This window comes from Octopus bimaculoides, chromosome 11, assembly GCF_001194135.2.
Source record: "Octopus bimaculoides isolate UCB-OBI-ISO-001 chromosome 11, ASM119413v2, whole genome shotgun sequence".
In the NCBI taxonomy this organism is placed as follows: domain Eukaryota; kingdom Metazoa; phylum Mollusca; class Cephalopoda; order Octopoda; family Octopodidae; genus Octopus; species Octopus bimaculoides.
In genome coordinates this window covers 8,408,807-8,421,316 of record NC_068991.1, presented here as the reverse complement: position 1 = coordinate 8,421,316, position 12,510 = coordinate 8,408,807, and the positions used below count along the sequence as shown (strand labels likewise).

Sequence of the window (12,510 nt, the reverse complement as noted above, 5' to 3'; positions counted from 1 at the left end):
AAAAAAAAAAATATTTTTGAATTAAAAAACTTTTTTTGTTATTTAATCCTAAATTTCTGGAAAATAAATATAAAAATATAATACTAATTCTTTATTTTGTTGATTTGTTTTCTTGTTTTTTTTTTCTTGTAGATGTTGCTGCCATCATGACAATGGCTTCGAAAGGACAGCTGGTGCCTCCTGTGGCCCCTCAATGATTTGTTGGGAGAAGAAATAAATGAATAAATTATTCAGATCTGATGTCTTTATCGTATGTGTTATAATTTCAAAGCTTTGATTTCATGCAATTGTTTTTATTTTTTAATTTGGTTGAAATTTTGCTATACTGAAGAAATATTGGTTTATACTGAGAATTAGAATTCAACCCTTTTGATAGCAATACCTTTATCCACAAGACACCTAAAGAAGGCTGGAGTGTACACAACTGAAATGTAGTGGAAGCAACAATCAAGATGAGGATGCCAATCCAACTAATGTAAACAGTATACATAATATATATCCCTCATCTCAGAAATATAGAATTGTAGAAATTTTTTTATGACTGAATTCTTGGCTAGTCTTAACCAAACAATAGTGAAAGACCTAGTCTTTTCAGGTTTTTCTTCAGTTATCATTTAACCTGACCCTGAGTAAGTAGATTTATGATCAAAAGCATTCCAGCTTTGACTACTTTTGTCTCAAGTTCATTGAGCAGTTACTTGATGCTGTTGGTTTCTGTTGGCTGTGGTTTTCCTCTGGATCCGGCCATGTGATATTGGCTTCTCATGTCAGTTATGGTCTGTGCTGTGTAATTTTCAGTTCTCCTCTCTTTCTTTTTACCTCTGGTAATATCCATTTGGAAGTTGTTCTGCTAACTGGAGTATGTGACCTGATAGATTTAATCTTCATTCTGTGATGATTTCGCTAATTGGTCTTGTATTGGCTCTCATTAGAATGTCTTGATTGGTTTTGCGGTCTTGCCAGTATGCTCTCAGAATCCTTGGAGTTTTACAGTACTCTTCTGTGTCTTTCTAGCATAGGGAAATGTTGGTAGAAGTAGGTTGTCTATTTTTTGCTTTTCTTTTCCATATGTAGATATATCAAGGGCAACTTGAGCTTCTCTCTCCCATCTTGCTGCTTTTAGGACTCTCAAAACTGACCCCTCTGTCAAATTTTCATGTCCCTCAATACTATACCCCACTCAGTTGTGTGAGTCTTGTCTTGTGAGTTACTTGGTGAACCCTCAAGTGCTAGGGCCACAAACACCCAGTACACACTGTGAAGTGGATGGCATTAGGAAGGGCATCCAGCTGTAGGAACCATGCTAAAGCAGGCATTAGGACTCGGTGTAGATCCCTGGCACACCAGTTCATATCGACTCAACCTATGCCAGTATAGGAGAAACACCAGTAGATGGTGATGACTGATTTTCCACAAAAAACAAAGGAAGAAAAACATTTAATAATAACTAGTGAACAAACAATATATAAATAATTCCATGTTTTATTTCAACAATCTTACTTAGAAGTACATTTTGACAATGATTGTAGTCATATTAAATGACAGAGGAAGAAAGAAGTGAGAGTTGAAAACTTGAATAACAATAAGAACAACATAAAATTTTTATAACGGCAAATAAAGAGTATTGTTTATATTTTTATTTTACACATTCTCCTTGGTATTACAATGTGATGAATGTCCTCAAAAGTGATAGCTCTAAATATAGAATTTGCAGAAAAAAGTTAAAAAAAAACAAACAAACAAACCCCAGAGGTCTTTTCAATTTTTAAGAAACAAAATTTAACTATTTAGAATAATATCTGCACATATGTGGGTGGGTGTGGATATATATATATATATATATTATAATGTTAGGGAATTATGAAATCCGAACTTACAAGGAAATACAATTTACTAATATCAAATTGAGTTGTATAATGAAAAATATTTTAGTCCAATATTTTTTAGATTTTATGTATTACAAATTTTCCCCTGGGTTTTTCAGATTTTAAAACTAGTATTTTGTATAGTACGCTTTTCTTGATGGTGTCTGATCTCCTTCATCGTGTGAGTTGCACAATGGTGGTTCTTCTCTAGATTATTAATATATATATATATATATCCTTTGTGTAAAATGTTTTTTGAGTGTGTTCATAAAAAGCTTCCATGCTATTTATTCTGGCCATTGCTTATTGTTTCCATCTTCCAGAGTAACTTTATGAGAAGGTCCCACTATAGCATAAGATTAATATAATAATAATAATAATAATAACTTTTAGATGGAAATTCATAAATCCTTTAATGCATTAAAGGGTTTATGAATTTCCATTTAAAAGTTCTTATATATACGTTACACTTCTCTTTTACATAGGGATTGGGTTGGCTTGGTATTGAAGAGATCTTAAAAGTGTTTTTATATATGTATAATTTATAGCTAACACTTTGTTATACAGATTTGGGGTCAGTGCTTTTCATGCGAGGTTACATGATGGTCTTGTGTTCATCAACCAGAAAATATAGTGTTAGTATTTAACTGTGTAAAAAAACAAAAAGAATCCTGTTCAGGTCTACAGATATATTAAACTTAAACCCCCTACCAAACCTTGCCCCTCCATTTTACTGAGGGATGAGACTTAGGAACTACTGGCTAAATATTTAATCCTGGGCTTTATGAATGACTGCGACATGAAAACATTAAACAGTTACAGTTAATTCAAAATATTACATATCTGTGATATTTGTTAGAAGAAAATTGAAATAAAATATGTCTAATTCAAGGATTACAGAATTTTTTTTATGGATTTCTTTTGTAAAAGATTCAATGGAATACCAATAACTTTCAAGCAATATTTTGAGGTTCTACAGCAATTGCAGTGGATCGTATTGCGTGTTATCTGTTGGATATGCAATTTTAACAATAAAGATTGAATATCAAGGACATATTCATAGAGATGGCTTGATTCGGACATTTACCCAAGAACATGTGATTTATGGTTGAATGAGTAATTGGTAAAAGTGAAATATTTATTTCAAAGACAGACTTTGGAAGACCTGCAAACAACTACTGTATTTGCCAGCATGTAAGACACACACCTTATTTTACAAGAATACTTTGTGGAAAAACAAATTTGGTATGTTTGATCATACACTTATTGAAACATTAGTTAGGAGTAATAGAAGCAGTATTAATACCAAATAGCAATCTATATATCATACTTAACATGGATGTACTTTAAGAAAACCCAAAAAAAAAATAAAAATAAAATGCACTGGTGCCATGTAAAAAGGACCCAGTACACTTTGTAAAGTCACTGGTGTTAGGAAGGGCATCCAGATATAGAAACCATGCCAAAGCAGACAATGGAGCCTGGTGTGGTCCTTGGCCCTTACCAGCTCCTGTGAAACCATTGAACCCATGCCAGCATGGAAATAGATGTTAATATTATGATGAGAAAACTGCAGTATTTGTCCTGAGGAAGCTTGTATAAACACATAGTGCTGATATTTTGTGCTTTTTAACATTTTATGTCTATATGAAATGCTTTCTCGGGGACAAAAACCCATTTTATGGTATTCTTAAAATTAAGTAGGATATAAAGGTCATTTTTAAAGTGGTTTTGTAAGGGAAAAAAAGTATGATTCATTGCATGTATATACAATGCTGTGACAGATACTGGCATAAAGTATATATCACAATATATTTATCATAAACTATGTTATGAAAGTACAATATCTTAGCTTTATCTTCTTTCAGATCAACTGAATAGTTGTTTATGTTTTAGTGAAGAGAATTGCTAGACAGGATGTGAAACTCCCATTTCTGGCTTTGATGTTTCGTGTTATGGTGATCGTTCACCTGGGGGTGCACCAAAGCTGTGTTTCTGTTATCATCCTTTTTGTCTTTTCATTCGGATAATAAACAAATCAAATGTTTCTTAAAGATAGCACAGTCATTAAATAATGTAAGATGCCTATCAGATGCGGGTTATATATGCCAAGGAAAGAGATATGAGATGATGTGAGCTCACCACATAACTGCCAACATATTGTAAGCAATTTTATAGACTGTGATAATTTGAATTGTTTTCAATATTTTATTATTTCTAACAATTATTGTGAAAGTACATGGCCTAATGGATAGGGTGTTGCACTCATGACTGGCAGATTGTGAGTTCATTTCCTAGACAAGGTGGTGTGTTGTGTTCTTGAGCAAAACACTTCATTTCAAGTTGTTCCCTGTGGGTGGGAGAGTGGCAGAATTATTGGCACATCAGCAGAAATGCTCTACAGTATTTCTTCTGGCTCTCTAGTCTCTGAATTCAAACCCTCACACCCTTGGAGAAGACAATGGGAAACCACCCCAGTATTCATCCAAAGTCTAGTCATGGATGGCCACAGTTCCAGTAATCTACTTAACGACAGCAGAGGAGTACAGGCCCTCTCAGGTTGTACAGAGAGTGCTGGAGACGGTTTGCTTGACTCAAATGGTTATTGTACCAAGCAGATCAAGCTCATCTGGCATCATAGCCTACAACACTCAGTCTCCCATCTACAATACAGCCATGTTAGATGCAGGGCAATTTGGGGATACATTTAAAACTATAAAAAAATGTTATCTTATACATCGACAAATATGGTAGTTAAGACTGACCTAAGAGTATTGTATCTTACTGATCAGGTGAAACAGGAAGGATTGAACATTACATAGATCTATCAAACCCTATGCCAGAATTGTACAATGCATCAAAGCAATAAAGATATAGAAGTTCAGAGCTAAACAATTGGATGCTTTATAAAATTTGTTGAATTCAAAACTAAATGATTGGATGGGTTATAAAATGTGTCAAATTATGTTAGAACTACCTGTATGAAGATGAGGTTTGTAAACACTAAAATACTGCTACTGGTTCTTAAAAGTTTGAAATCTCAAGGCCTAGTATATCCAAGTACTTAATCTTGTTATTATTTCAACACCGGAATCATGGAAATATAGAATTTAGGTTTCAGATTTTGAAGAGTTTAAAACAACCGGTGGCGTCAAGATGTTGATGTTGGAATTATCTACACCTCAATAGTTAGGTGATTTTGTATTTATTGGGAAAAGATGCAGTTGGACTTGAAAATTAAACAAACAGTTACTTGGAATTGATATTTCAGAAACAAGGTTATAGATATTTGCTTTCAGTGGGTCAACAAATAACAACTGTAAGCAGTTCAGATCATCAGACCACTTTAATATCAGAAATGGTTCAAGTGATAAAAACTACCAAATTATACAGATTCATTGCTGCTGAAAATGTTAAACTAATTCTATGTTATGTATTTATATTTGTTCAATAACTTGTGATATTTATAGAGGAGGTGGAGGCTGAAAATGCTGATAGTTTCCATTTTTTTTTTTCATATAATATGCAACTTGTGTATAATGCACTTCTGTAAGTATGGGCAATGAAATCCAAGGAGACATGCACTGTTCCCTCTGCATGCAAAGTTATGCATGCACACATTTAAAAACTAGTACAGAAAGAGATTAATGTATGTACAAGAAATTATTCTTTTTTACTCTAGGTACAAGGCCCAAAATTTAGATCGACACCAGTACGCAACTGGCACTTAATTTATCGACCCTGAAAGGATGAAAGGCAAAGTTGACCTTGGCAGAATTTGAACTCAGAACGTAAAGACAAATGAAATACCGCTAAGCATTTTGCCTGGCATGCAAACGTTTCTGCCAGCTCACTGGCCTATGTACAAGAAATTATTGTGTGCAGAAAAGGTTAATCATCTAAAATGATGTAGCAATTAATAATTATACTTATATACATTGAGCAAACACTTTTGTCACAGGACAAAAAAAAATTTTTTTTTAAATAAACAAAAAATAACAAAAAACAAACTCATACAGTAACAGATATTTGAAAAATAGACTAATAAAAAAATTGAAAGAGCATTCTTGTATTTAATATGCACTAACTTTTCTACAACATTATGTATGGAAAAAGAAAAGGAGTGTTTAGTCAAATTTATTATAATTGCTGTATAAAATATTCACATATCCCAAAAGTAAACTTAAACAAATTTGAAAGTGACCTTTGAACTTCACCAGTCTAAGCTGTAAAAGTAGTACACCTGCTGTAAACTGTATATTCTGGAAAATCACACTACCATATTTTTTTTCATCTGTAGTCCTTAATGTTGAATAGTTCTAAAGAATTAGTTGGTTCTTAAATTTAATGCTTCTGAAAATTTAGACATTTGCTTGACTTGTCAGGACAGTTGCATTTAATATTTTTCCATAATTGAATCAAAAAAGCAGGAGCAATACATATTTCTTAAGAAATTTGACAAGCAAAAAAGCATATTTGGCAAAAAAATGCAACATAATATCTGTTGTAAAAATTTAAACTATATTTTTTTAGTATTTTTAGAATAGTAAAGTGATTTTTGAATAGAATTGAATTAAACTGAATTTGATTAAAACTTTAGAATTCATATTATTATATATGAACAAATGTTCATTACAGGTACAACACTAACATTCCAATCCCCAATGGTTCAGAACTTCTCATAATCTGCAATAAGTTACAAACAGAAACTTCAAATTCTCATGGCCACTGGACTAATTTACCAGGTGGCCGCATTTCACAGTATCTTGCACAGTACAGCACTAATAAATTCATTTCTTGTATTTCACTTAATTATTTAAGAAAATTTTAATATTTGTTTAATTTAGTGTGACCACACCTGGTTTGGAAAAATCAGTAGTATGGAATGATTTTGTAACCAAACGTTTTGGAAAAGTCAATGTTGTACCTGTATTAATTAAAATTTTAAATGTTTCTTTAGCTGAAAACTGACGAAACTTTCTTTTAAAATTATTTTACGATTGCAAATGTAATTAAAATTACCTTATAATTGCTACTATAATTAAAAAAATGACAACAATTAAATTTTAGGCTTGTTTATTTATTTAGATATGTGACTTAATTAGGCACAGTTTTAAAATATTAAATGTTTCATTGATTTCATGTTAGGAGGTAGAGAGAGAAAAAAAAATCATATTTCCCTCTAAATTCATTACATACATATCCCAATAATACTTATTTTATACATTCACATACTTAAGTGAGGATTATAAACGTATTAATAAAGATGTTAGTTTTCTCTTAAAGGATAACAACATCTGCATTATAAAAAAAAATCATGAAAAATATGTGCGTATTTTTAAGATATGGATACAACATTTATATTATTTATAACAATGATGATGCACAAATTTGCTTCAACTTGTACATTCCAGAAAATATAAATTGTATAAAAGATATAAATTACATTTCACAAACTAAACCTCAAATGATTTATTTATATTAAATAATGATGAAAATATGTGAATTGAGTTCAGTCAAATAATTAGTTGTAATGTTAATGAGGGGTGGCAGTAATGGGATTGTTATTGTTACTGATGCGATATAATAATTTTTATTATGAATTTATTAACTGATCCAAAGTGAACTGATGTATTCTATTCATGTATGTATTTTGCATTATTTGTAACCATATACTGTTTCTTTTTCTCCCTGTCTTTGTATTTACCAACAAATATTGTTTTATGCTAAGAATATGTACACTTCCAAGAGGTATAATCTTTAGAAGATTTTCTCAGAAGTTTTTCTAGTTTCAATACTTCAATAATTTAGTGCAAATCAAAACCTTTATATGCTGTAAGCTTTGCTATATCCTTTTTAGGATATTTTGAAAATATCAAAATGGCTAACTCTTTTTCTTCTCTCTTTGTCTGAATATTTGCAAATACCAAAGAATGTTTGCCTTACTTCATACATGTATCCCTAATTACTACAGCAACCATTTTACCACAGTAGGCATGTTCAACTGCAGAGAGATACTCACACTTGAATACAGTTAGGCATCTTAACAGAAAACATTCTCTGTTGGTATCTTAGTAAATATTATTGATATCTGAACAGAAATTATAGAGTCTCAAGTTCTTTTAGGCTGAAGCCAATCATCCATCAATGGCTCTGCAAGTTATCACAATCATATTTTTGAAAGCTTTTACGAAAGAGTGTATGTAGTAGGTGAGTCATGAAACACAGGCTGATTTCATTCACTCAACTAGTTAATTATATATTTATATAAACAAAAAGGAATTAATTAAATTGGTTAACTAATGGATTATATAATATTTCATGCAAGCTTACATTCAAATATGTGACATATGCATGCATGTAGGTATGTATGTATGTAACTGTGTGTTTGTAATATCTATCTTTCTGTATGTATGTATATATATACATGTATATATATACATATATACAAACACACATAATCTAACAGGAGATCAAGGAATCTTACTCTCTACCTTGATCCATTACCATCCAAGTGTGTGTGTGTGTGTATTAATTCAAATGTAAAGTGTTATATATCCATTATGGCCAATCTTACCAATTGGTCTCGCACCAGGGGTTCAATGGAGTCTTAGATAACAGTCCAATTATGTAACCCTGTGCTCTTCAGAGATAACAGTTATGAAACGAGATATATGGCAACTGCCCAGCAGAGGGGTCACACAGGAGAGCTAGGAAGAAGGGGAGATAATAAAGTAGTGGTGATCCCAAAATGAAACCAGTAAAAGAGTAAAAGAGAATATATATATATATATATATATATATATATATATATATATATATATATATATATATATATATATATATATATATACTTATCCTTACATAGAAGGAATTGAATGTGCAGTGATTTTATTTTCCATTGTGATTTGTCATTCACTCTTGAACTCTCTCTGTAAGTTTGTGATTGTTAGAGTTTTATTGATGTAGTTGGTGAGCCCCTTGAGCAAACTGTGATCAAAGGCATTCCAACCATGACCATCCCATCCCATCCCATCCATCTTTTCTTCAAATATAGTGTACTAAGACTACATTATTCGATGTGTTTTTCATTTTTTTTTTTTTAAAGACAAGATGGTAGTGAACAATTGGAGGGAGATTTGGCTGTCATTTCTAGGAAGCAACAGATAGAGGCTCTCTCGTTGACAAGCGAATGTTCTTTTAGTATTTGTTTGTGTATGTAGTATTATGATATTTATTTTTCTGATGTTGCGTATGTTTGATACTCTCATGGTTGTGTAGCCACCGATCAGCTCTTCTCAAGTAGACCCTTGGCATGGAGGTAGCTGCTTGAAATACCTGAGTATCGACCTTACATATAATACTACCCATATTCTGTACATTAAAATACGTCTATTAACAACTATGTTATAAGAATTTAACAACTTCAAGAGATGCGAAATACTCTTTTACTCTTTTACTTGTTTCAGTCATTTGACTGTGGCCATGCTGGAGCACTGCCTTGAAGAAGTTTTAGTAAAATGAATCAACCCCATGGGTGGTTATTTTTTAAAGCCTGGTACTTATTCTATTGGTCTCTTTTGCCAAACTGCTAAATTATGGGGGACAAACACATACACACACACACAGTCTGTGAAGGTAAGATCAACAAAATATATATATATATATATATATATATGATGGGCTTCTTTACAGTTTCCATCTACCAAATCCACTCACAATGCTTTGGTCAGCCCGAGGCTATAGTGGAAGACACTTGCCCAAGGTACTGCACAATGGGACTGAATCTAGGACCATGTGGTTGGAAGGTTGGGAAGCAAACTTCTTACCACGCAGCTGTGCCTTTGCCTATGCACATAGCTGCGCCAACATCTATTATTTATAGATTCTCTACTTTGAGTTCCACAGTTAAAAACAAACTCATGAACTCACATCTCTTGAAGATTCTAAATTCTTACAATGTAAACAACACACATTCCTCATTTATAAGAACAAAGCTTTTGTAATGAATAAAGAATTTTAAAGGATTGCTTTGATCCCATGATAGAACATCTGTCACATTTACTGAAGATGTGAGTTCATGTCCCATGGGTAGCCTTTGACGTTTTTCTATCCAAGAGGTTTTTCAACCCAATAATTTCAACCTTACAAGTTTTTCAACCCAATATTCTACATGTTAATACTTATAGCTTTATCTACTTCAAGTTCGATAGTTAAAAACAAATTATATCAATTAATGTTTTGCATCTTCTGGAATGTATCTTTGTGATATATTTTTAAAAAGCTTCTTTTTATAATCATAGAATTCAATTGTTGTTGTTTTTTTTTCTTAAACATTGTCATAGTTACACAAGTATTTTTAAGAGAGAGATTCTCTTATTTCATTTGGAAGTAAATATCCACCCCCAATTGTAGATGATTTGCAACATGTCTCCTGTTGTGTAAGGGCATTATTGTCTGCCTTTGTTTATTTAAAGATGACCATGTGGTCATCAGCAAATATTTGTCTCAAAATGATGCAATTTGTGTTGTCGTTGTTATTTAAGTAATGAAAAATAATGGTGATTTCTAACATCAGCAGAAGGCCACAAATTATGTGGGGAGGGAACAAAAAAAAAGTGTAGTCAATTTAATCATCAATCCCAGTTTCTGAATATTGACCCTGGAAGGAAAGAAGGCAAAATTGATAGTGGTGGGATTTGAACTAAAAATGTAAACAGGTAGAACTAAATACTATAAGACATTTTATCATGGTACTCTATTGTTTCTACCTCTCCACAGTTTTGATTATTATTGCTGCTGCTGCTACTACTACTACTACTACTACTACTACTACTACTACTACTACTACTACTACTACTACTGCTGCTGCTGCTGCTGCTGCTGCTACTACTGCTGCTGCTGCTGTTACCACTGAGGCTTTTGTTTTAGCATTTTCATTATCAATTATTATCATCATTATTACAACTACTATTACTATTGCAGCTACTACTACTACTATTGCTATGGTGGTACATGTATTTTTACATTGTTATGGAGAGGATTGCTTTGCAAATTTAGTCATTTACATATGAATTGTGGAAGAATTTCCTTTTCAATGGATACTTTTCCTCCAACCAGCCATTCAGTCAACTAAACTGAGTGTTGTACCTGTTCTGATTTGAGCAGACTGAGGTAAGCAGAGTACTTGATTTTATCTGAGGACACATCTGGTCCACACTGTAAAGTGGTTGGTGTTTGGAAGGGCATCCGGCTGTAAAAACCATACCAAAGCAGACACCTTGCTGGTGCTGGTGCCACGTAAAAAGCACTTGGTGCCCTCTGTAACATGGTTGGCATTAGGAAGGGCATTCAGCTGTGGAAACCATACCAAAACAGACAGTGGAGCTTGGTGCAGCCCTCTGGCTTGCCTGCTCCCACCAAAACTTCCAACTCATTCCAGCATGGAAGACAGATATTAGATGATGATGATGATGATGATGATGATGACGATGACAATGACGATACTATATACTGGTTATAGCAAGTGAGATTTTAAATTCATGACATTCTTAGCCAGACAGTAACTTACAACTTTAATCCTCCTGACTGTTGTGTATCCCCAAAAGTACCTTAAGAGAAATAGTAAACCAGGATGATAGGAATAAAGAGAATACGTTAACGAAAACTTACAAACATGCTTTGAAAAATAACTCATTGAACAAGTTGAACCAGCAGTAAATGGTGAAAATAATTATTTCTACAATAGGCACAAGGCCTGAAATTTTGGGGAAATGGGTCTGGTCAATTACATTGACCCCAGTGCTCAACTGGTACTTATTTTATCAACCCCCAAAAGGATGAGAGGCAAAGTTGACCTCAGCAGAATTTGAACACAAAAAAACGTAAAGCTGGAAGGAACGCTGCTAAGCCAGTTGTCTGGTGTGCTAACAATTCTGCCAAAAACTCAGCAGCATGAAAATGGTGAAGATAATCTATGATAATCCAATGAAAACAGTTGGCTTTAATATCTTAAAGTTGAAATAATGGAATATATCAGGAAACAATTGAATAATTACATAAAAATAATAATTTTGAACAAGGAATGGAATTCTGTTATCATGAATATTTCATTTCACAGCTTCGTCTTAACATCTGTTCGGTCCTCCCATCCACTGAATGTAAAAATATAAAAGAAAATTTTTTTGTACTGTTTTACAGATTTCAGCCATCTTGCTGTGGCCATGTGTGTGTGTGTTCATATATATGTATGTAACATATACATACATATATATATGTGTATATATATAAATGTGTATGTGTGTGTATATGTACATGTGTGTGTGTGTGTGTGTGTGTGTGTTAGGAAATTGGTAGACTGAAACAGTAGGGTTTTTTTTTCTTCTTCAATGTAATATAATTCAAGAAAGGAAATAAATGTCAATACAGAAAGATAAGAAAAACAGAAGGAAGAAAGGAAAAATTAAGAAAATAAGAAAGAATACTTACAAAAATAAATTATGAAAAAAAAAAGAAAAATTTAATTTCATAATCTTCAACATAATTCTGAGATGTGTTGAAAGGAAGATGTGAAAGCCATTATTTCCTATGCATGACATGAACATGAAGATATGTCTGCCCTAAATTCCCATCCATTGCCCCAAAA

At 32.6% G+C, this 12,510-nt stretch overlaps 1 protein-coding gene and 1 long non-coding RNA gene across 2 annotated transcripts in view; one reads left to right on the top strand and one right to left on the bottom strand.

Moving 5' to 3' along the window:
- The window catches only part of LOC106880899 (eukaryotic translation initiation factor 3 subunit K-like), a 7,976-nt gene extending 7,736 nt beyond the window's left edge, over positions 1-240 (top strand). Inside the window, exon 8 of the mRNA XM_052971505.1 lies at positions 133-240. Coding sequence (XP_052827465.1) covers positions 133-197 — 65 coding nt within the window. The 3' untranslated portion in view covers positions 198-240. The remainder of the gene's footprint in view (positions 1-132) is intronic.
- A 1,224-nt stretch (positions 241-1,464) lies between these two features.
- Positions 1,465-12,504, bottom strand: LOC128249045 (uncharacterized). Its single transcript, XR_008265149.1, has 2 exons — positions 12,354-12,504; positions 1,465-12,019 (listed from the first exon to the last, which is right to left on the bottom strand). It is a non-coding gene; the product is annotated as an uncharacterized LOC128249045 (long non-coding RNA).
- Positions 12,505-12,510: the final 6 nt, after the last annotated feature.